At 41.2% G+C, this 26,802-nt stretch overlaps 1 protein-coding gene across 1 annotated transcript in view; it reads left to right on the top strand.

Moving 5' to 3' along the window:
- The window catches only part of fstl5 (follistatin-like 5), a 191,333-nt gene that overhangs the window by 132,949 nt on the left and 31,582 nt on the right, over positions 1-26,802 (top strand). Inside the window, exons 9-10 of the mRNA XM_034092166.2 lie at positions 14,381-14,542; positions 15,719-15,853. Coding sequence (XP_033948057.1) covers positions 14,381-14,542; positions 15,719-15,853 — 297 coding nt within the window. The remainder of the gene's footprint in view (positions 1-14,380; positions 14,543-15,718; positions 15,854-26,802) is intronic.

Genomic DNA, 26,802 nt, shown 5'->3' with positions numbered 1-26,802 from the left:
GTTGCAGATATAATAATAATACATAACACATTACCGATGCCGCTTACATGTGCAGTTATTTGTCAATGTCATACATAATCGCCCTCTCACTGTTTTTGAGAATGATCTATTGATACTGTTCAAAGAATAACCGCCTTATCCTGGTGGGGGATGTGAGCCCCTGTAACTCTGCACTCATGCCACTTCAATCTCCTTGGATTCTCAAGTGAGGAGTGGGGCTCATTAGACGTGCTATAAAGGCCAAATGGGCCTTGTGGACTAATCTATACCAAGCCCCCAGGAATTGCATTGGACAAATGGTGCTTCCGTGTCAGTTTGTGATGTCATTGGTCCCATACTTTTTCCATGGACTTACACGGGGAACGAGACGTTTATCTCTCACAGCATACATATGTATACCCAGTAGGAAGACTTGAATAACCCTTATTTACATTATTAGGTCCTACAAGTTGTAAAATGAGATGGAAGCCGAAATTAGAGTTATTTTCCCTCTCCATTCATTTGACTGAGGCGAGTCCCGCCACCCTCCAAATATGTCATTGTACTATTAGGAAGGGGCCAGAGCTTCATGTGGAGCCATACAAAGCATATATGGAGGCGTGTGTCACAGTGGGTTGTGCGTAGGTGTTCGGATCAGGGGAGCACAGGTTCAAACCCCACTGCAGTCAGCATGTCGTTGTGTCCCTGAAGACACTTCACCCCAAATTGCTCCTGTGGGGATTGTCCGCAGTACTGAGTATGTAAGTCGCTTTGGATAAAAGCGTCTAACAAGTGACATGTAATGTAATATATACAGTAGTTGAGCTCACCTGAATGAACAGCAGCTCAAGAACCAGAATCCTCACACAGGGCAGGGCGGTCTCTTGTAGCTGAACTCGTCTTGACGTTTTCCCCGGAGAGCAGACAGTTGCCCTGTACTGTATATTGCATATTGCATAAGAGGAGGGCTCCGAGTGTTACCTTGCCAAGGCACCGAACAAGAGTAGACTTACCTCAGAGAGTGTGAGCCACTTGGGACATGTTTGTTTTGTTTTTCTGAAGGGGGGTTTGGTTTACGGCAAAGAAAATGAGATAACATAAATGTGCGTTGAAACTGCATCTATTGAGATTATATCACCTTATAGTCATTACTCGAGGAATAAAGCCGCATATTCTGTTGTTCCAACTTCTCAAATGTGATTATATTCTCTTTGTGTGACACTTCATGAAATATATATAACGGGCAAATTCAATGAATAATAAAGTGAAAAACTAGCCTGCCAGATACTGTACAGTATACCCAAGGTTATTTGAGTTTCTCTCACTCGAATATAAACAACATGTTCAGACATGAAGTGGTTCATAAGTGTACCTGCCAGAAGACGACCTGAGGCCAATGTTCAATGATGGACTTTGTGGTTTTTTCTTACCTGTGGCCTTAGTGTTGGATCACCACTTTGAACTAAAGGTATTCCTGCTGGGAATGATCAAAAACATACAGTCTGTATATTTACATTGCTTTCGAACGCATGTCGATAAGTTGATAAAAAAACATTTCTTGATAATATTGGTCATTTCTCTCGGCTTATTCAAACAAAAACACTGTATGCAGTCCAATACTTTTCTAAATGTTTTATATTTGCACTCCCATCATATTTTATTGAAATAAATATTATCGTATTATCGATAGTGATAGTATTATCACTATGGTAACCCTGGTTATATCCAGTACAAGCGGTGAATTGAGGGGGTCTCTATACTGTATATCAGAATCATGAATATTTCATGTTATGGTATATTAAGCTATGTTTTTTCCCATGTCTCGTTGCCTCTATTTCACTTCTATTATTTAGACTATTTGCAGTAAATAATAAATAAGATAATGCGCCTACAGAAAAACAGAAAATTAACAAACACTGAAGACGACACCTTGGCAGTGGTATTCCCTGAAGATCAATTATACTTCTCAATTGCAGTCGATAGTTTCTAAAAATAGCTCCAGCCGTCTTTAGTTTCATCCTTAAAAAATCCTCTTCCACCAGCAACGTGATGCACATGTGATGCATCGGATTCCGGCTCCGTGGATAAAAGAGCTGGATTACTCCCACATGTCCCTCCCTCTGAGGCATGACGCTCAGGTGAGAGAGTGATCGCAGCTGAGAGGGGAGGCTTTCATCACTATGTGAGCATATTAGTCATAGTGTGTGTCTGCGGACGTCAGTGTGTGTGTGTACACTCTGTCATAGGAGTGTATGAGTGATTGTCTGTATATGTGATGGAGAGGACACTGGATGGTGTGTTTTGTTGCTTTCTGCACGGTTACCTGGTCAGCTTTCACAATCCTATGGTGTTGACAGACATGTGTTTCACAAACTCGCCTTGAGTTGAATGTTTAAAGCGTTGTAGCACGTCTTTAAGGCTTAGCTGGATATCTTACAGTATTGTGATGGGGAAGTGGAGTCCTGCCATGGAGTTCACGTGTGTGTCTGCATGCTTCCTCGTCTTCTCGGGCACCATGGCCGATTGGCACCCTGCTGAGTGATTGACGACTGGCTGGGGAGCGTTATGATGGAGCTGTCAGCCCCGCTGTGTCGCATTCTCCTGGCAGTGGCTCTCCTGACACCCTCAGAAACACATCAGAATTAAGCTTCTCTCACATCTTGTCTGAAACGAGTTGTGAGTGGAAAAATCCCACCGACCGTCTCGCCCCCTTTCATATTCACCGCTGTCCGGGCAAATGAAATGGGGAATGGAGTTAACACATTGGTGGGGTGTGGAAGTGAAGCATTTTCAAAAAGCAGGGAATACACTTTTCCTTTTGAGAGGGGAAAAGAAGAGTTTCATGGCTCTCATGGTGGCTTATGACAATGCAGATGTACTGCAATTGATGTCTTCAAGCTTAACAAGTGGAAGCTTCAGAGGCATATCGGTAGTTTTCCTGCGAGCCATCATTATCGGCAGGTAGAGGTGTAGAGCTCAGAGACAGCAGGGTGCCGGCTGATTGCTCAGGTCTGATGATGTCACAGGCCAATCAACACCTGAAGCGCCAAACTCACTTTGAACCCCTTTAGAGCCAAGACACAGTGAGACACCTTTCTCAAGATCGAATATGTTTTTAATTGTTTAGTTTCTCAACTGGTGAAAAATATGTTGAAAATCAAATGTATGTCAAGGACGAAGGATTTCTGTGTTCGGGTTGCGGTCTCTGCCGTCCACCGTCGTCTCATTTGAGGACACATTTCTGAACACATTTCACATTTGGAGCTAATGGATGAAGGATGGGATTATTTGTTTTTGAAACACATTCTGGCCCGCCATACGCAAATAATAAACATTTCACAAAAATGTTTAATAGGTTAAAATTATGAATACATATATTTGAAAGAAACTGCAGCTTGACGTGTTGCTCGAGGCATATACTGTAATTGCAAGGTTTTAATTATGGTAATAACATCCACTTACTCTCTCCTCTTAAATGTTTTTGAATGACTCATCTTGAGGCATATATTCAATTATCCAATCAAAAAGGATTTGGGGCAACTAGCTTATTCTGCCCATCATATACAACCATACCTTCCTTGTGGTTTGTTGTAGTTGGAAGAGCCTTTTTGGAGGTGAGTGTATTTGTTTAATTCCACAAATATATACGTTTATGGAGAGAGGACATATGTGCCGATGCTGCCCCACAGTCTGCGTTTGTTAGACCATATCTCTTTTAGATTAATCAAATCTGAAAGACTCTGAAAGACTCCGTTCTGGCTTCTGTTTCACTGTTATTTTTATTTGATCCCTTAACAAATCCAAACTAATATTATGAAAACAGTTAATTAAGCCACTGAGCTTCAGCTGGCACACCTGTTGTATCTAAGCAACCTACATCTGCGACTGAAATAAAAACACATTCTCCTATTTTCCATCTACTGTTACACGTTTTCGATATCAGTGGACCACTACGTTTTAAAACGCAAATAAAATCGTATTAATACATTTGTTTCACTCTGTTAATGATTGTTTTCATTTTAGTTTAGTTTTGTTTTAACTTTCATCCATTAATGTCGCTCAACAAAATGTAAAATTCAGTCTAAGTAATTGTGTTAGAGCCATTGTTCCTTTTGTTATTATTGTCTGAATGTTAGGCTTAATAATAATATAAATTAGATTATACTGTAAATTATCGGCTATTTTTGTGAGTCACATTATGGTTTAAAATGCATTAATTTACGGCTCACCTATTATTTGTTACATGTGCGTCAGTATCACGTGCATGGCGATGCCCATGGTAGATTGATAGGACACAGCTGGGGGTGATAGACGGGGAAAAGTCTTTTGAACGTGTTCTTTGAGTTACTATGAAGCCTCCTGTATGCACCGTGTGGATCAAGGAATAAAGCTCATCTGATTCAACTACGATCTCCGCTGAATTGTTTGGAAACAAAGAGAGGCGCGTCAAAACCCACAACCCCGATAGAGGTGGCTATTAAATTGTAGACAAGGATTAAAACGCCACCACAAATTGCTTTAACTAGTGAAACAGTGCTTATACTAAACTAACAGCAATTATCCCAATTCTCCTGATAACATTGGCTCAATTTGTTTTGAACTTACATTGAAGATTTAATTTGAAAGATTTTAACATTTTAATTTACAGTAATTCAAAGCCTTAACGTCTCTCTGTTTTAGTTTTCTTTGTAACCCTCCTATTGTCTTCGTTTCCCCCCTTACTTTGGTGTTCGCGGTCAAATTTGACCGGTCCTGTTTTAACTGCTATTACATTAACACAAAAACCATTAAACAGCACCACATTTAATTTAACACCCTTTCAAACTGTACATGTTGTATCAGACTACTGGTACACATGAAAAACTGCAGTAAATATACAAAGAATAGACACTGAACATGTATTGCGTGTGCCAGGTGTGACCGGGAACACCATGGGTTACAAAGTTGACTAAATCATCCAAAATGCAATGAAAGTGGTGATCAGCCATTGTATATGTTAAGGATATCATAACGCCTTAATGCAATCGAATGTTAAACAAAAAGTTATGATGATGAAAGTAGTAAATCGGTCAGATTTGACCCGAAGACAACAGGAGGGTGAAATAGATGTACCCTCTTGGCTATACCCCCCTTTTTAATATTGTATTGTACCTTGGGGGGGATTGTTGACCCTTATCAGTGTCCAGGTTTACATGTAATATAATCAATAGATATCCACAGCAGCTCAGGATGTACTTTCTCTCCCTTATTCACAGTCATGGGGGAAATTCACTGACATGAGTTTTTCCTGAAATAACAAACGAATGACCTTTATTGAGCTCAATGGGCAGCTGGAATGGGATTTCAGCAACATTTATAAAACTTGTCTCTTTCTACACAAGTCTCTGACACACCCCTCTCATCCCATCCCCCTGAGTCACCATCAGTCACATGTTCACAGTAGCGATAGGTAAGCTAGATATTCACAGTGAATACCTGACAGGAAAATCTATACAAGCTATTTCAAAAAGCTTCTCAGGCTTAACATTAAGGTGAGAAGTGAAGCGTTTTCTTACAAAGGCAGACATTCGGCACTCAGTGAAAATGTATCCATTGATGTGTATCAATGATAATCTACATACAGCCTGCTAAACGCACTTAAAGAAGACGTGTTATGAGTTGTATGTTCATATGTTTATGTTGTGCTTCTACATGCTTTAATGTGCACTGCCTGTGCTGCAGAGATGTGCCGCCCCTTAGCTTATCACGTACAATATGTAGGAACTCTAGCCAACAGGTGTAACATAGTGATGTCATTATGTAACAGAAGTAAACAAAGCAGTCCAATTGAGGCGTTTCAGGAAGGGGGGGTGGTGTGTGTGTAAGAGATCTCCCTCTGGAGGTAACGTTGGCATTCTAGCCTTTGCAGACCATTCAAACAAAAGTATACAACACACTACAGGAAAGGGAAAACCCCAAAAAGCATAATAGGGCTCTTCTAAAACATTTTACGATGACCAGAGTAAATACTGATTTATTTGTTATACTTGTAAATTGACTTATACAAACTCTTACAGGTCTGTCCATCTCAATCACAGTTTTTTACGTCACTATTTGATTAAAAAAGCTTATCCCCAACATTTACTTAAACAGGCTTAATTGAATAGCATAACATTTCAAAGAAAATCTGGAACCAGGCTCAATCATTAGCATACATCCTTCTGTGAAGCAATTTCAAATTCCAAACCAAATACTAAGAACATTTAAATGTGCCTTTCGTTGTAATATTCACTTTTTCCGTACACCTATTACCTTTTTAATAATACAGAATCTTTAATATAAACCAGATCAGGCTTAGCCCATAAGCTCAGTATTCATACACATATTGAAACAGTGTCTAAACCTAGCAACACCGTTATGTGTGTAATTATGTCGTGCTGAACTGCAGAGGAACCTCTCTTGGATGTTTCATGGAACTACTCTGGGATTGAGTTGTTGGCAGGCGGTGTGACCCTCCCATCACAGATGTTTGGTTGAATTAGGTCCATGAAATCTACAGAGGACTGGAACTTCTGCTCTCCCTCAGCCAAACGTAGACTCGTTCACAGCCCTGATTGCACCTCACTTGCGTGCTCTGTAATTGCACCTCTCCACACACTGCACGTACTCTTGTACTGCAAACTATCTGACACCTGTAGTGGTGCAGCTCTGATTGGTGATCTTCAGCACAAAGTACCAACCAGTTCTATCTTCTCAAATCTCACAAGCAATTTACCCAAAATGGTGTATGCGATGAGGTGTGGGCTTAATGCCATGCTATCTATGTTCTATAAGTTTCAAAAGCATTGAAAGATGTTTCTATATACTGTATACTGTATAGGACCCTACAAAACACCATCCTGATCATAAGACCCATCTCACCTGTTTCCAGATAGACTCTGAAGGATAGAAAAACATGCAATCACACACACTTATATACATATAAACTATTACTTTTGAATTTAGTTTATTATGAATGATTGGAACTTCAAAGTATTTATTGGTCAAATGTACTTGTGCAAATAAGTGTGTTAAACCCCCAGGATACATTTCCCATTTTTTTCCCTTCAAAATATTCACCAATTTGCTTTGAAATTAAAAACAACGTTTATTGAAATACTTCAATATAACATGAAACTGCTTTTTTCAAATGCAGTTCCTTGGAAACCCGTTGAATCCAGATCAATAGAGCTTATTGTAAAGCATCCAGTGGAGATAATGCATTTAAATTAGTGCTGTCAAAATTATCGCGTTAACGGCGGTAATTAATTTTTTGAATTAATTGCGTTCAAATATTTAACGCATTTAACGCATGTGCAGAATGGCCCGCCCCATACGTGATACCAGTGGCAGCGCCAGGGTATGGCTGGGGTAGGCTACACCCATACCAAGAAATGGCTTAGCCCCACCATGAAAAATGATGTTAAAGTAAGCAAGATAAAGTCTGCCAACTCGCGGAGTAAATTGCACAGACAGCAGTTAGTAAGATTGATTTCAGTAGCCACGGTTTTGAAAACTTTTGTCACGTAGTGATCGTCTTCTCAATAGAACATCTTTGATAACGGCGTGGTGTTGTTGCAGGAAGTCCCGACGGAGAATACTTTTGCTGTAGTACAGGGCAGAGCCATATAATAGTAATAATATGGCTCTGGTACAGGGGTGCACATAACTGGTACGCAGGGTATGTGCGTAATCTGAAATGCGTACCGTCACTTGTGTCACAAAGCGCATTTGCGTACCGACGTACTTGTGAAGCTTTTCCAGAAGGCGGTTAGATCACCGGACGACAGAGTCGGTCTCCGTGTGCACAGACAGGGCTGCTGTTAACGTCGGTCTGTACAACGGAACTGTGCCAACCGGCTGCGGAGGGAGACTCCCCCCTTCACTGGAGAACTGCAAAACAGCTGATCACAACGTTCACACTCTGTGGTCCCGAAGTACTCCACTAGCGCCCCCCCCCCTCTGTCGACTTCCCTGAAGTACTCCCCCGTTGATAGAAATCAACACGTAATGAATTAAGACCCCACGGTTTGATGATTGATAGGTGTGTGGTTTGTCTTTCATTTTGACATGCAGAATTTTTTTATAATAAACATAGATAGCCTACTGTATGTTAAATGGATATATCCGCCTTCTTTCATTTATCTTTCCATTCCCACAACAATATACATAAATAAATGGCATATTTTGGACATAGTTCGAATGGTGATTAATCATGATTAATTAATTTTTAAGCTGTGATTAATCTGATTAAAAATTGAACAGCCCTAATTTAAATATATGCTTATTTTATATATCTTATCTGTGCTTAAGCCCTTGTTCAACGGATGTGTCTGTCGCTGACAAATGAACCGATACTGACCAATGTGACAGTAAACGTTTTTTCTAGACTTAAAAAAAACTCTTGTTGATGTATTGTGGTTTAATTCAAACACACTAATTAATGCAACATTGTTAGATTGCCTGGGAGGTTTTATTAATGAGGCGCTCGAGGGAGTCTGACCGGTCTTGCTAGCAGAATACAGCTGTTGATGTATGGGCTGTTGTGGTTGTGGGCCAGCAACATAGGTTAATGCCATGTGTGCCCTGACCCCCAACTCTCCCCACAATCACTGCCATACTCACAGAAACAATTGTGGAAATAAATGTGCCTCTACAATATCGTCTTGTACAGTGACATTTAACAAATGATCATTCATCTTAAAATACTTAAATACTGCTCAGAACTTCCCATCAATTTGCAATAGTTTGATTAAATAGTTTGAGCCTAAGAGAATGGAAGTGTTGCCTTGGCTTCATAATGAGCACTTTACATGTATATGGACTGTACTTGCTTAGTTTTTGTGCAAAGAGGAACCTTATTATCTTGGTTGTGATCATTTGGGTCAGTGCAGCTTCATCTGTAATATTTTAGACTGATTGAGTGAGCTCAACAGTCGAGGAATATTTGGTTTCTTTAACACTTTTCTAGATGTATTAAGCTTTGCTATCTTCAGTAATGTAAGTTATCCTCTGCAGGGCTGCAAGCACTATTGATTAATCTGAAGAAAATCGTTGGTGGATTTGTTTTTCATGTGAACAGCATTAAGTTAAAGTCTTCAACGTACTTGTTTCATCCAATCTAAAAAAACTAAATTTGAAAGACAGCAACTTTCTAATTGAACCTCCATGAAATACAGGGTAGAGAAACAAATCATCATGTTTGAGCTAGCAAATGTTTGGCATTTTTAATTAAAAGTAAATCAAATAATTGATCTATCAGAACTGTAACCAGTTACTTTCAAAGGGGACATCCAATAACCACGACTTAATATTACAGCTCTTAATAGTCTGTATTACTTGTATCCAGAGTTGGGTGTAACGCATTACTGTAATAATATTACTTTTGTCGGTAACAGAGTAGTGTAATGCGCTACTTTTACAATTCAGTAAGCACACTACAGTTACTAACATTGCCCCGACACGCGTTACTTCGTTACTTACTAAAATCATTCATAATCACACTGACATACAAGAGGGGTTTCCGCCGCAGGTTTATATGTACGTAATCTACGCGACTTGCGCGTCCACATCTCCACGTGCAGTGCTGCATAAACATGACTGAGTCAGCGATAACTTTCGAGGGGTGGAGGTATGCCCATTATTTTGAGTTTGTCCGAATAATAGACAGGAATGTGACGGCGAGGTGCAAACTGTGTCCAGGCCAGAAGCTGTTATCCACTGCTGTGAACACCACGTCAAACCTCAACACACACCTGCAAAGAACACATGCTAATGTGAAGCTAACGCACACGCTATCTGTTTGTTTATATCACGTAGTCTGTTCTTCTTCTCTGTCTTCCGGTTGTTGCCTGTATTGAATGACGAATACACACTACCGCCTCCTGCTGGTAAGGAGAGTTATTGCCACTTCGAATGCGCAGTTCGTACGTGCTCGGCGAGTAAAGTAACGAGTAAAGTAACGAAGTAGTGTAATATATTACTTTTTTTTAATGTAATATGTAATATATTACATTTTTTTAGTAACGACCCCATCTCTGCTTGTATCAAACTTCATTGTATAGCTTCATTTCAGAATTTCTCACCATATGTATGTGTTTAGGTAACTAGCCAATCTAATTTGCCAGGTTCCCTTATGGTGAGAATATAGATTCTAAGTGCCCGTTGGATATTGCCTGTAGTACATTTTCTGCCAAGAAACAGGCAAGTTCTTGGACACACAGTACACAGAAAAAAAGGAAGGATGTTAAAACCAGAGGAAAAACATGAGCTTCACACACACATAATAGGCAAAATGCACTTTCTTTCAAGATAAGATCCAATCTTACTATTCCAATCCCAAAAAACTATTTTCAATCTTTTCCACCCTCTTGGACCCCCCCAAAGCCCTTTCCCCCTCCTCCCTTCTGTCAAGCGACTTTGTTAACCATTTTGAAAAAAAGGTTGATGATATTCGCTCTTCTTTTTCTGACTCACCTTTACCGCCGAACCACTGGGTCACCAGACCCTCTTTTCACCCACACACTGACCTCCTTTCCCCCTCTCTCTCCAAGTGAGGTTCTTACCCTCATTACCTCTGCCCGCCCCACCACCTGTCCTCTGGACCCTATCCCTTCAAACCTCCTTCAGACTATCGCTCCTGATATTCTACCGTTTCTCACCCATTTCATCAACACTTCTCTAACTTCTGGTCACTTTCCAAACAGTCTCAAGGAGGCAAGAGTAAACCCTCTCCTAAAGAAACCCACTCTCAACTCCATCGGACAACCTTCTGGATCCGCACCAGTCTGGTTTCAAGGCAGGTCACTCCACAGAAACTGCCCTCCTTGCTGTCACTGAGGAACTGCACACTGCTAAAGCAGCCTCCCTCTCCTCTGTCATCATCCTTTTGGACCTGTCTGCTGCATTCAACACGGTGAACCATCAGATCCTCCTTCGCACTCTCCAAAAACTTGGAGTTTCAGGCTCTGCACTTTCCCTCCTCACCTCATACCTGAAAGACCGTACATACAGGGTAACTTGGAGAGGGTCCGAGTCAATTAACTACAGGGGTCCCTCAGGGCTCTGTTCTTGGTCCCCTCCTCTTCTCCCTGTACACAAACTCACTCGGATCAGTCATTAGCCCGCATGGTGTTTCATACCACTGCTACGCTGACGACACCCAATTAATTCTGTCCTTTCCCCGCTCAGAGACCCAGGTCGTCGCACGCATCTCTGCTTGTCTAGCTGACATCTCTCAGTGGATGTCTGCTCATCACCTCAAGCTCAACCTTGACAAGACTGAACTGCTTTTCCTTCCGGGAAAACATTGTACCACTCTTGACCTGACAATCAACATCGGCACCTCTGTTGTTTCCCCGACTCAGACTGCAAGGAATATGGATGTGACCCTAGACAACAACCTGTCCTTCACAGCAAACATCGCTGCTACAACCCGCTGCTGCAGATACACGCTTTACAACATCAGGAGGATACGTCCCCACCTGACCCAGAAAGTGACGCAGGTTCTGGTCCAGACTTTCGTCATCTCACGCCTAGACTACTGCAACTCCCTCCTGGCTGGTCGACCTGCATGTGCCATCCGACCTATGCAGCTCATCCAGAATGCAGCGGCTCGTCTGGTCTTCAACCTTCCAACATTTTCCCACACCACGCCACTCCTCCGCTCCCTTCACTGGCTTCCGGTAACTGCTAGAATCCACTTCAAGACACTGGTACTTGCGTACCATGCTGTGAATGGATCTGGCCCTTCCTACATCCAGGACACCCCAGTGCGTGCACTACGCTCTGCATCAGCCAAACGACTCGCTGCACCCTCGCTGCGAGGGGGACCCAAGTTCCCATCAGCAAAAACCATGGGCGGCACCAGAGATTTTCTGTTGGGGGTGCTGTGGGGTAGCTTGCCGCTTCATAGAGGTTGCTCAAACATGTAAGGTTTCCTATGGGCTACAGTGAAATGTTCTACTGCAACACTCCCCACACGCACATACAGCTACACTCGCGACTGTTGCAATGAAGGCTCGATAATCAGCTCAAGGCATATAGGTAGGGTAAAAGTGCTATTTTGTACAAGTGGGGGGCAGGCCAGCCTCCTAGGGGGGTCCGAGGGCATGCTCCCCCGGGAAGATTTGTTTTTAAATTATTGAAGTTAAATGCATCAATCTGGTGCACTTTTGAGAGCAAAATGAAGAGATCTATGGATACAACTCTCAACATCCGTATGAAACAGAACTGTAAACAGATGTACTTTTACCCTTTTAAACTGTATTCTTGTTTTACTGTCATATAGTATTTCATACCTATTTTTCATTTATTCTCTTATTGTTTTATAGCCTAACTATAATAATCATATGAAGGTGTGCCTCGGAAATACTTGTTTACATAAATTGTGATCAAACTGTTTTGAGACCCACTGAGATAACTTAGACTAACGTTAACTATCTAAACACTGAGAGAGTCTTTTACCTCACTAAGCTGACGTTATCTAACAGGAGAGGACTTTCCTTTCACTTAGTTGTAGAAACAGCTTGAATGAAACACCCATAAGTAGGCTACTTGTACTGTTGCATATCATTTTCGAATCAATCATTTTTCAAATTATGAATTTCACAAAAAAAAAACATACATTTCTTGGGGTTGCTTAGCAGTTGCTAGGCCAATTGTTGGTGTTGCTGTAGCAACTGCAAGCTACCGCCTTGCGCCGCCCCTAACAAAAACACGTGGGTTTGCTATCCTGGCTCCAAAATGGTGGAATGAACTCCCCATTGAAATCAGGACAGCAGAAAGCCTGCACATCTTCCGGCACAGACTGAAAACTCATCTCTTTCGACTCCACTTCGAGCGATAGAATTACTAACAAAGAACTGCTAACAGAGCACTTATATACTAATAAAGGACTGGCTTATCTATAGCCAGTTGAGTAGCACTTGAAATGTTTGGCTCTATGAAACCTGATGTACTTATATGATTCTGTTTTCTTCAAGGTTGTGTCTTCCTGGTCGAATGCACTTATTGTAAGTCGCTTTGGATAAAAGCGTCAGCTAAATGCAATGTAATGTAACATAGAAAGTGTTGTATTCTCGTACAGGCGTGTGTAAAGATATTTAGTGTCAGTCATAATCTTCACTCAAAAGATCGTAGAAAATAATTGTCTCCATAGGCTCTATTCGGTGAACATTGTTACTGCTGAGGGTATAAGTGTCTCCGTCACTGTGATTGGTAAAGTAACCTGAGTGTCTTCAGAGTCCTTGGTGGCCCACTCTGGATGGCGTGTTGGCATCAGGTTGACACGAGCTCCAAAGCCCGGGAGTTACCAGATGGCCGTGGCAACAATCTTCAGTCATTTCGCTCACCTTGCCTAGAAGACTTCCTCTGACCCAGCGCCCACAGGAAATGGTCTCTACAGCACGTAATCTGCCTTCTCACCTCCTGCCAAGACGCTCGCTTCCATCTCACGTCTCTGAAGTCTGAAAGGAGGACACTGATTTGGGCCACAGAGGCTACGAGAAAGTGCTCAAAACAAGATGGCAAGATGGAGAAATGTGACGTCCCTTCTTAAACCCCTGCCAGGATGACGTCTTACGTCTTAGGATGACAGGAAGATTCTTTCTGTGGTCGCTCTGTAAACATTTAATTGTCACAGTCCAAGTTTCTGTCACCATTTCTTTGGGAGAGTGTCCTCAGAGATACTGCTATCCTTTTCTTGAAAGGTTGTATCATTGTTATGCTACCCAAAGAAGGCTGCTTCCTTTAAAGGATTATTCAAATTCATTCTCTTGATATTTTCCATATTTTGTGGAGGAAGACTCTAACTATTTAGCCATCGGGTATAAAGCGACACTTGTGGCATATCCTCAGCCATTGCATAAATGCATTATTAATGTTTTTGTGTGTTTTTTTTATTCATGTTGATTTTTGGTTCTTGGAAATACAGTATGGAGGATTGTTCTTAATGTTTGTTTGTTTTTGCTTCGGGGTAGGGTAATGTGTGCAGTCAGCTTTTGGCACAGTTTGCAGCAGTGAGCGACGTTTCGTTTTTGCCTTTTTTGTTCATCACACATTTAGTTTTCTCCACTTCTATCCCCTCATTCCCTGCCTGACAAAAAAGGTTACATAAAATCAATGTCTACCAAGTGAAATCAATAACTTCCGCACAGAGGTTCTCTCCCTTATTTATCTATCTGATTAGTTTGGCTTCACGGAGCATGTTAACCTTTTCTTAAGGCATTGCCGAAAATAACACTCGTCCTTATTGATAGTGTATGCTAATGCCAACCCATAAGTTAAAGCTTGGCAACTTCTCATTCAATAAGGTTACCTCCCTCCTCAAGTGATACTAAACAAACCATTTATTCCTTTCTCTCTTTTTTTTACCATAATTCAGTTCCCCCCATCATCCGGGTGTACCCAGAGAGCCAGGCCAGGGAGCCGGGCGTCACGGCCTCTCTGCGGTGCCACGCTGAGGGCATCCCCAGCCCGCAGCTGGCCTGGCTGAAGAACGGCATGGACATCACCTCCAAGCTGTCCAAACAACTCACCCTGCAAGGTACTCCTGCTTCACTGCTCTCTGCATCTACACGTGTGTTAGAAAAGTATCACTCGTCACCGGCTTGAGCTTCAATAACAGGATACATATTTATTATCCTTGCAAGAATGGAAGTAGTCTTCACATACAGAGCATTTTGTACAACTAGTTCCTGAACAACTTCAAATGCTGATATACAAGAGAGGGAGTTACACAGTCACAAGATGGTGGAATACCGGTTCAAAGCAGTATACAATGTTTAGTTTAGATTTAGTCTGAGATGATCGTGCTTGTCATATGTCTAACTCCATAGAGGCTGAATCATCATGTTTGCCTAAAACAGTCCTGATGCTCTTCTAGGTAATCATACATCCCGTTACGTACACAGCTACGTAGGGCCTTTGTTATCATGTGCTACTCTGATTCCTATTCACACCACTGCTACTTCCATTATTATGTTACTGCACCTCTTACTTACACTTAACTGCTGCAGTTACTTTTACAATTGCTGCCACTATCAGTATAATAAATTGATCGTATCACTATATGACCACGACTACTATGACTGACGCTATTGCTGTGTGTAAAGCAGTGCTGGCGATAAAAACTAAAAGCTATGTCAAGATGAATGAATGGCCATCAAGAACACTAAATGCAACCATTAATTTTCTATCAGTGCATGCAATCCTTCTCTCATTTTGACTCAATCCTAATATGGTTTTAATGCAGTCGATGAGGCTGGCCTGTTTTTGATTAATCGGTTTAACTTTGGGTTCATGGTGGCTTTTTTCGTTTTAAAGATGTTGGCTCTAAATTGCAATATGTTAAATCATCAAGAAATGTGGGTGCTTAATACATTTGGCTTGTTGTCTGGCCCCAGTATCAAGTATTGTGGAATAAAGCCTCATACATTTTCCAATCAACACTGAAGCCAAATGTGTTCCCTTTTTAGCTTGCACACAAACCCATTAAAGCAGAAACCTGTCCCAGTGCTCACACAAACAGCATGTGGCTGACATGTGCCACATTCTCACTTTGAACTCCTACCTCCTCATAGTCTCAGAGAAACAAACCTCTCACCTCCCTTCCCAACAAATTAGAGAAGTCTTGTGTAACCGAGTGATGGTAGCATGCAGGTCTCCTTTTATCTCTTTCCGAAAGTCATTCCTTGTCTGTTCTCTCTGTTGTCTCTCAAAGCTAATGGGAGTGAGGTTCACATCAGCAATGTGCACTTTGAGGATACGGGCGCTTATACCTGCATCGCCAAAAATGATGCCGGCATAGACGAAGACATCTCTTCGCTATTTGTGGAGGACTCTGCACGCAAAACTCGTATGTATAAGTCATGATGTTCCTCTGTTTCTCTCCAAGGGATAATGGAGCCATGCAAATGGAGCTCTAAATAATGAATCCTGTCAGATCCTAATGGTTTATATCCTGTGATGCGATGATAGAGCCTCTGCGAGGGAAGTCATGAAGATACTATCTTAACTCTTTGTCTCCGGGTTAAGAAGCAGGAAGAACTGTTCATGCGCTAAACGATAAATGAGTCAATGACAATAGGTTGACTCATTTATCATTTGGTCAACAGATAATATATTTTTAAGTGGATGTTTTTTTCTTGTGGCCTGTTAGAAAGACAACAACAGTATTCTGCATCTTGGTCCATGAACATTTAAAATGGGCATTTTTTCCACACTTTTCTGACAATTTGCTAAACAAATATTGAAATAATCAGAAATATAATACATATATATATACACTTAAATATATATTACAATTATACAAATAATCACGAGTTGCAGACAACATTTTAATTAGTGATTACTTGTGCTTTTTAAATGTTCAATTAAAAATGCGTCACATCTATAAAATGTACAAACAAGTTGGAATATACCCATTAATACTATTGGCCAAATAATCCCCAGAGCCTGAGGATATCTGTTGTCTTACAGATGTTCATATTACAATTAAATAAATGAGGGAAAAGGAGCTAAGCCTTCTTATTGTTAAATAGGTGATATTGGCCGGCGTATAGCTCCCAAGCGGAGGAGCCGGGTTTGTATCCAGCACTATGTGCCACTTGTCATTCCCTCTGTCCCCCCCTTTCATAGCTATCACTCAAATAAAGGCACTGGTTAAAAAAAAAGGTGATGAGGTGAGATGTTTAGCAGTCATGCTTAATCATTTTATTATGAAAGTTGTTGTCAGTTTCTCTACTGTCAGTTCATTATCGACTAATTGACCCACAGTTTCCTCTCCGGCACATCAGTGATTTTTGGCACGTGTATCAATTGATTTAGGTGGTATTTGGCATTGTCAATATGTCACCGTGAAACATAAAGGTTGTGACACCAGGAACCTTCTTCAAATTTAGAGGCATTTTTCCACCTAAACAATCTCCTCTTGTGTGAACAGCCTTGCACGGTAATTAGCTCTGACCTTCTCTGAAATGTCAGAATCTGCCTTTGGGGTTGAGGACCAGTTGTTAGTGTGTTGTTCTTTCCTTTGGCTAATTAGGCTTCCCAAACAGCACTCTTAGCAACTTTGCAGTGTAGTCACACACCTGTACACACTCCTGCGCCTCTTCTACCCCCCCGCCGTGCTTAGATGTCATCCTGGAAGTACGACACTGCCTGCACCCTGCCTGACATGCATCAGAGGATCATTCTCGCCGAGGTCGGAAGTCAGTCGTGTGCTTTGAAGCTTTTGAAGCTCCACCGCGGGCTAAAAGAGGGCTGGGATATGGATATTGGAGACCATTTTTGGTGTGAGCAACCCCACAGGACACGAGTTCAAAGGGATGTCAGCAGACACACAGACGTGGCTGCACTACTTTATCACGAAGATAGAGGGACAGAAAAAAGATATTAGTCTGGCATAAATATCTGCCTGATTGCATACTTGACCCACTCTGGTTTTCCTAAGAGGATTCCACCTTAATTCAGAAACTAGTGAAGTGAACTAAGGGAGGAGGACTTTCTACTATCTGTCTCTTCGAGCCTGAGGCTCATGTTTGGTGTAATCACACACCGCCTGCAGCCCTCAACCTCTGAAACCCTCACCTCCGCTCCCACAATTATATCCCGGAGGCCATTTAGTTCTGCAGGTAGTCTTCAAATGTCATTTTGTATTTCTTTTCACTAAATGTTAGCTCCTTTTGATCAACTTTAACTTACTATTTTAGGCTCAATGTTGTCACTATTGTGCCGTGGGATAGCTAAGTGGTTAAAGCTGGCATGTATGCCATGTCCGCCTCCTGAGTGCGCTGAAGCTTCAGGCAATGTCATCCCCTCTATCTCCCACTGTTGACGCTGTATCTCCATTAAAGGAGCTTTCTGGCACAAAACATGTATTTGAAAAAAATGGTCACTACTTACAGAAAACCTTCTAAAAGGTGTATTCAGCATTTTCCTTAAAACAAGATAAACCCTAGATAGAAGTTGTTCAGGTGTCTTGCTAAAGAGAGACCCTGTTTCGACCAACATGGTGTCCATCCATCCATCCATCTTCTCCCGCTTATCCGTGGTCGGGTCGCGGGGGTAGCAGTTCCAGCAGAGAGCCTCAAACTTTCTTTTCCCTGGCGACATCAACCAGCTCTGACTGGGGGATCCCAAGGCGCTCCCAGGCCAGCGTAGAGATATAATCCCTCCACCTGGTCCTAGGTCTACCCCTTGGTCTCTTCCCTGCTGGACGTGCCTGGAACACCTCCCTAGGGAGGCGCCCAGGTGGCATCCTAACTAGGTGCCCGAACCACCTCAACTGGATCCTTTCGACGCGAAGGAGGAGCGGCTCAACTCCGAGTCCCTCCCTGATGACCGAACTTCTCACCTTATCCCTAAGGGAGACACCAGCCACCCGGCGGAGGAAACCCATCTCGGCCGCTTGTATCCGCGATCTCGTTCTTTCGGTCATGACCCATCCTTCATGACCATAGGTGAGGGTAGGAACGAACATGGCCCGGTAGACAAAGAGCTTTGCCTTCTGGCTCAGCTCCCTTTTCGTCACAACGGTGCGGTAAAGCGACTGCAGTACCGCTCCCGCTGCTCCGATTCTCCGGCCCATCTCACGCTCCATTGTTCCCTCACTCGAGAACAAGACCCCGAGATACTTGAACTCCTTCACTTGGGGTAAGGACTCATTCCCTACTTGGAGTGGACAGTCCATCGGTTTCCTGCTGAGAACCATGGCCTCAGATTTGGAGGTGCTGATCCTCATCCCAGCCGCTTCACACTCGGTTGCGAACCGATCCAGTGAGTGCTGAAGGTCACAGACCGATGAAGCCATCAGAACCACATCATCTGCAAAAAGCAGTGGTGCAATCCTTAGTCCACCGAACTGCAGACCCCCCCCCCCGCGTGCGTGCGTGGGTGGATGGATGGATGGATGGGTGGGTGTGTGTGTGTGTGTGTGCAGGGCCAGCCCTTGGCATAGGCTGTATAGGTGAATGCTAAGGGTGCATCAATCAATGGGGGGCGCCCCATTTCATAACAACACCACTTCTCGATTTTGGATCAACAAAGTACATCTTATTATCTTATACTAACAGAACTACGCCTATATTGCGTACAGCGTCCATAAACTACCCCCCCCCCCCCCGAAATCAAGTTGAACTGCCCCAGCCCCAGTAAAAACCAGAGGTTTATGTGAAATAGTTCTTTTTTTGAAATAATGGTTTTAGTGTGCAATTATAGGTTTTAATGTTGTATTTGTGTTAATTTTAATTAAATCAAACTCCAAAAAAACGTATACAGCTTCTGTGTGCTTTTATTAACATTGGAATTTACTGCCGCGGGGGGGGGGGGAGCTTTAGAGAGCTCTCTCTTGAAAGACTGAGAGGCTCTGATAACCTCTGCTCAGTGAGGAAAAGGCACACCTTTTATGATCATTATAGTTATAAAAAAATAAGAGACTAAAGTAAACGGGTATAAAATACTATATGACAGTAAAAAAAAAGTTGTTATTAATAAACAAGAATATAGTGTGAAAGGGGAGTGATTTGTAAAATATCCATAAATAAAAAGAAAATCTGTTTACAGTTCTGTTTCATCTGGGTGTTGAGAGATGTTTCCATAGATCTCTTCATGTTGCTCTCAAAGTGCACCAGATTGATGCTTTTAACTTCAATATTAAAAAAAAATCGTGTGTGTGTGTGTGTGTGTGTGTGTGTGTGTGTGTGTACTTTCAACATATACATATGTGTGGTAAGAAGATAAACGGAATATAGGATGTAGGCTGCGTGTTTGATTGTTGACCCACTCTGTGCATGTGCATTGTATTGGCATTTGATGAGGCACTGGAGATGGACATATATCTGTTATTGGGCTCTGCAATGAGAGGTCGCCAGGGTGAGATTTTCTAGGAGAGCTGCCAGCTGCCGTCAATACTTCCGAGTTTAAGTCCAGGACAGATTTCTGTTGTTCGTTGTTAACACAGCATAATTCATCAGGCACAACAAGTTTCATTAAGTACAGCAGCTGTTTTTACCTGAGTGTTTTGTCCTTTTTATGAATATTAATATGTATGACAAGAAGCTGTATTGACAAAAATATAAAAAATAAAATCACCAGTGGAATATCAAAAATGCATGATCTTGCTGTGAAGCTTAGAGAAGTTGTTGGATGTGCAATACTTCAGATATGTTGTGAATCTCTCACACTTATGTATGCATATGTCCCCACTGTAGTTATGCTCTTCTTACAAGTTCAAATATTTAAATTCTATTTGATAAAAAAATATCTTCAATAATGATTTTAAATGTAATCCCCACATTCAAGTCTTGATCCAAACGTTTGAAACATGTCTGATTAAAGAATGCATGGTCTTTTTTAGTAACTTACATATAAATACAGCAAACAGAATCACATATGAATCAAATATGTTTTACTTACTTAAGACAGGATCATCCAGATAAACAGAAAGAACACATTTTAAAGCTAAAATACAGATATTGCAATACTTATAGTTAATTGTAAAAATATACAAAAACAAACAGACTTCTCAAATATGAGTGTATGCTGTTCTTTGTCAAAGTAACCTGACCTTAACAGAACAAGTAGGAAGATTGATTGATCTTTAGGTCACCCGTTAATTATCTCTTTCTCCAAGCACCGTCTGAATCACCGCTCAGAGCATTGGACATTCTTTATGTGTACTTTGAAGTATGGGATTGTCCATCAAGGCCTGTAAAGTGTATTGCTATTCCCGCTTTCACTGTTTCCATTTCCTGCCTACCTTCCTGGAAATGTGTCTGGCCATGATGGGGAAGAGGTAACTTGCACTTGTAAAGCAGATGGAAAACGCAGCGAATGCACTTGAAATCAAATTAGAAATAAAAAATGTATTTGTAATGTTGTTCGCCGACAGAGACATACACATTAGCAATCAGGGCGGACGTCACCTGTGCTGAGTATCTTCCTCCGATATACAGCACCGTTTTCTACTCAGTTTGTTTTCGTACACTTGCCATGGCATTTCTAATTTATTAAATGGCCAGTTTCACCAATCAAGACTGCGACAATGTAATCAAAAAGTAACATCTGGGTACCCCACTTATGTCCCATACATCACAGTTGGTCAAAATCCTCATCTGGACCCCCAGGCTGGAGTACATGCAGTGTGGATCCTGACGAGCTCCATATGGCCTCATGTTCTGGCCAGAGAGGCTCTCTAAATCACTGGTCCACTTAGTCTGTAGATCCACATGTGGTCACATCCTGGTTTCAGGGAGAGGCTACAGGGTAGGAATTATAGAAAAAATGCAATCAACAAAGATTGGATTTAAAACATGTCAAAAACAAATCCAGCATTATACACGTTTAAAGCCAATTCCCCAAATCCTCCATAACGTACATACCATCTAAACAATGACTGCTATGCATAAGCACAGTCAGTGTTTAGGTGTTATGTACCACCTGTGTTATGCCACTACGTATAAACTCCAATATTAGCATTTTTTTTATTAAGATGTGGTATATTCTGATGTTAATAGGGTTTAAGATTACATTACATTACATTGCATTTAGCTGACTTACAGTAAGTGCATTCGACCAGGAAGACACAACCTTGAAGAAAACAGAATCATATAAGTACATCAGGTTTCATAGAGCCAAGCATTTCAAGTGCTACTCAACTGGCTTTAGATAAGCCAGTCCTTTATTAGTATATAAGTGCTTCGTTAGTCATTTTATTGCTCGAAGTGGAGTCGAAAAAGATGAGTTTTCAAGATCTCTCTTTGAAAATGGAAACATTTCAGAATAACCCAGTTTGCGACAGACTCCCTCCTTCTTGTTTATGGTCATGTCTGTGCGTCGTAAAAAAAAACGACTAGCCGACAGATTGAAAGCTCGGGTCGTGATGCATATCCAAATATCTGGTCGGAAGGAAAACATATACACACCTTCTTTTAAACTTCATAAAAGACTTCATTATCAGGCTTCTGCATTTTATAATAAGCACTTTTTATCAATTCTCTAAATTTGACCTTTTTAAGAAATGAGTTGAAGAAATATAGATGCAGCTGTGTGTTTCATGTTCAAAGTAATTTGCAACCATGGACATTTTGGATGGATCAAAAGCGATTTGAGCATGGCTGCATGTGTATGGTCATATACTTCTATAGTGTTCATGTCGACAGCTTAATAGTCTCTTTTTCACAATAAAGGGAAAAAGGGCATATTTTGAGAACGTTGACAGTCATTGACTTGCCAACAATACAAACTGTTGGCGTGTAATCACATCCCAGAAGACCCAAAACAAAGCTTCAAACTGTATCCATCTGTCAGAAGAACTACTACTTCCCCACATGTTTTTGAAGTGTTAGTCCCTTTGGTGTTCTAGCTTTGGCAGAAAGTATTCCATGTTCACAAGTACTAACTTAAATTGTCCTCAAACAGTGGCATTGCCTTTAAGTCCCAGAATCCAGGATGCTTCAAACCAAGAGTTTGATGCTCTGATCCAACACACATTGAGCTGCTGGTGGGCATGTTGTTGCACCAGACTTCCCTTGATCTAATACCATTGATCTGAAACAGACGCAGATTCAAATGGCACATTGCGATTGTACTTGGAAGTATTGGAGAAATCTGACTATGTGGAAAGTAATGATCTCATTGTGTGTATGACCTGCCCGAGGCTCCTCGTTCAGACACTGGATGGGAGACAGGGCTGAATATCTAACTAACTAAGCCCGTTGTCAAAGGGCTGAATAAGGTATTAGGCCGGAGATTAACTGAAAAACATGATTTGATGAGAGAGGCAAGAATGATCTTTTTTAGATGAATTCACCTCCGAGGAGCTTGAAGGTCAAAGCCTCCTCAGCAGAGGCGCTGAAGTGAATTGTTTTTCTCTCAAATGTACCCGACTGCTTCATTGTTTGGGTAAATCTGAGCAGTCACCACTCTTGAGATCTCTTTAACAACGTCTGTCACCAGCTTGCACAGCACCATCCATCTCTGACAGTCTGCCGCTAAACTGGCATAAATAACTGCCCTTCAAAAATGTGCCAATTATTCCTGCAGCATCAGAAGATCGGCGAGGCTCCGAACGAGCGTTTGTTGCTTCAGTTTCTCCACTTAATGTACATTATGCTGCTCTTCATGCCTCACATGAGGGATCTTCAAAGGACTGAGTGGTGTATATACTGGCTCAATCAGATGCCCCTCTGCTCTCTTTAGCTCAAGTGCCCTTCTAGAACAATTAAAGATGTGATAGTTATATCATTATTCCAATAGTGTAAGTGAAAGTCTCATAACAGTAGTTGAAATGAGAATATCATGGTCTTTAGTGCCACCCTTCCATCTGTTACTTAGACGTATTGTATTTGCGTATGAATAATCTCAATATAATATTTTCTTATTATGTAGGTGATTTACTGAGCAGTTATTAGTATGTGCCCTAGGTTTCACTATATGGTTGTAAATTGGTGTCCTTTGAAGGTAATTAGTGTAGCATAGAGGACACATGGCAACAGCACTAGTGTTGTATTTGTGTGCTGTAACCGTTACCCTTGAACTCTGGCAAATAATTAAGACTTTAATAAGATTTGAGGAAGCTTTCAGTGTTTGTGTTGCTAATTAATGACTTTACTACATTACATTAGACATCTGGGAACTCATAGTCGCTGAAACATTTTAATGAGTTGTCCCTTTACCTAAGGTTCATGTATCTTTATAAATGGTTTATGCATATTATGATAGGTAACGCATGCAAAGATTCAAACAGTTGGGGGTTCGCGAGTTCTGATCGCTCAGAGATGATACTGATATTTCTGGAATCTGTGGAATCTCAGTTTGCTAATCGCTGGATTGGATGTGCAGTTACGATAAGTAATAAGGGTATTTATACCTTGAGTTCTGTGCTAACTGTGTTAGCATCTTTTCGCTCAGGCCTCATTTAGACGCTTCTTGTGAGACTTGTGCTTTGTTTCCTTAAAATGGTTCGTATCTTCAGTTAGCTGAGTTTCTAACCGTTAGGTGAGTATGACACATTAAAGGTGGGGTAGGTAAGTTTGAGAAACCGGATCGAGATCGCTAGAATTTGAAAATACACAACCGGAGAAAATCTGCCACTTCCTTACAGAGCCCCTCCTCCAACACACACGAACGCGCACATGACCAATGAGGGCACGAGATAAGTTTGTGCCCCGATGGAAGGCTGACAGGCAGGTAGGCCATCAAAGTGTCAAAGCACTTAAGATATTCATTGCTATCGGGATGTTAAGAGCATTCCATGGAATATAACAAAAAGTGTATCTCGAGCCGGTTTCTGAAACTTACCTACCCCACCTTTAATAGGTTTTTAAATATTAAGAAGCCCTGAGACACAGTTTCGTGAAAAAACTACCCACCAGACCCGGATTAGGGTAGTAGTTTCTACCCTTAACTATAGCTTATTTTGTAGATTTAGTGCATATGTAACATAACAATACACAGTAAGCCTACATTTGACGGGTCAACGGGCATCAGGTAGAGAGAACTGCTTCATATCTTGTTCTGGTCTCCACTCACGACTGCAGTGCGAACTCTTCACTTCATATTCCTTTTTCTTTACTCAATACTTCATGACTCACTGTCGAGGCCCGTTAAGTAATATATGACCCTTACGTTCTTCAGCGGGAACACAAAGTCTTGAAACTCTAGTGGGCTGGAAAGAGCTGCACTGCAAAACATCCCCACTGAGTCATGACTCATGAGTCACTTACGAGTCTCATTACATCTGCAGATTTTGTGTGATTTTTCAACGATTTAGCCATTTTAGGTTTTGATTAAATACAGAGTGGTTTGTTTTATGTGAAGGTACTGACACTTAAAAACAGGTAACACATGAAACCTAATGGACACAAATATATATTTTCAAGAGTTAGCTGGTAGTATGAACTTGGCAAATAACTGTTGGATCACTATTATTGATATGTAACCCTCCCGCCTCCCTCAACCATGAATCATTTTTCGCTAGTAAATCCTCTCTGTTGTTCCCTTTTCAGCCTTTTATTGTTTTCTTCGTATAGACTATGAAATCTTTGCTATGTGTTCTCTATACTTTACCCAAATATATATTCTACATACTTCACCTGCCCAGTGCTGAAATGTTACAAATTACATTAATACAGTTCTGTATTTAATACAATTTTGAGGTTATTTGACCTGAGTATACTTCTACTACAATGCAGATCGAGATATTGGACTTTTTACTCCACTATATTAATGTAACATCTTTAGTTACTAGTTTTTGCAGATTCATATTATTGATACAACCTCATTAATGGTTTGTTGATAAAGATTACGTTACCCAGCACTATATAAAGTAATGCAACTGAGCTCAATCTGCAACAATTAAGTGATAAACACATTTTAATGCATCAATAATAACAAAAAAAGCTAATAATATTTCATTTAGGATTCCTTAATTTGCCATAATGAATATTGAGTACTTTTGGTAATTTAGGTAGATTTGAAAGCAAATAATGTTTTGCTTATAATTAAGAACACAATTTCACTCAGGACGTCTTTAACTCAAGAACATCTGAGTACTTCTTCCACCATTACATTCGTCTTTACAGACATTTTTATTTTTGAAATGTTACCTTTCGTACATTTTCAAACAGTTTAATTTCACACATCCAGGCCGAGAGGAAGATCTAATCAGGGACATCGGCTGGTGAAGTGATTGGTTGGGAGAAAACAATGCAATCACTCAGATACGATGAAAACCACCACTCCACTCTAACGTCTGCTAAAAGATTCTGTTTTACTCTGTCGGCCATGCTGTCTGCTCCATATCCTCTGAATAGAAAACATCAACTCGTGCCAAAATAGCGTCCATGTTCCCATCCGAGGCGTCCTTCCCCATCACAGCGGGCTTTCACACAGTGTTGGACACGCTGTCAGCAACAAGGAGTCCACAGTCCCAGCAGCTCCGACTGTCGGCTGAGTTTCACGCTACGAGCTTTGCGAAATAAATATTGTAAATCCAACAGGAAGTTTAAAATACATGCAATCCCCGGTTACAGCAGTGCAGCTTAAGAACTTTGTAGATCATGCATTCTGTAAAATACTGCCAAAACGAATTAATCAATGCAAAACATAAAGCAGGGAGGACAAAGCAAGCACACAATAATCTCAGAAAAATGTACAATTCCTTATTTATGATGATAATTTTACACAGAATAAAACAAAAATAATGTTAACATAACCTGGCTAAAAGGTCATGTTGATATTGTGACTTAAAATGTATATATTATATTGAAAATGCACTGTTGTTAGAAGAAATCTGGCCTTTCCTATCATTGTAAGGCGGTTCATATTAACTCTCCGTGTCTCCTATCGCACTTTACGTGTGTGATGAGCACAGACACTTTATTGTTCATGCTTCAATGTTTCAAACTCTCTCCAGTAGCTTATATATTTTGTATAACTCTCTGGTGGTTTTCTCCAAGGATTAAGTTGAATCCTTGTCCTCATAAAAAGATGATACAGCCCCCAGTCCTCCACAGGCTCCCGGCTTTAATTCTAGCGCGGTCAGAAAGCTTCCTGACTCTACCTGCCTGTAAATTGTACTGCCGGGGACTTGCCGTTGAAGTTGGCCGTCAATCTTTACAGAGGTGCTAAAAGCAATGAGAAAAGTCTTGAAAAATGTTCTACCTGAGAAATGGATGGGTAGTACATAAAAGCTCAAAGACTTTTGTCAGAAGGGGGACTTGATCACTATGTGAGTCACGACTATGTGGAGCAGAGAGAAGAAGTCAGGGGAGAAGCATAAAGTAGTGAAGCGCTTTAGCACTA

Source organism: Pseudochaenichthys georgianus, chromosome 10, assembly GCF_902827115.2.
Source record: "Pseudochaenichthys georgianus chromosome 10, fPseGeo1.2, whole genome shotgun sequence".
Lineage (NCBI taxonomy): Eukaryota > Metazoa > Chordata > Actinopteri > Perciformes > Channichthyidae > Pseudochaenichthys > Pseudochaenichthys georgianus.
This window is presented reverse-complemented; position numbering and strand designations above follow the sequence as displayed.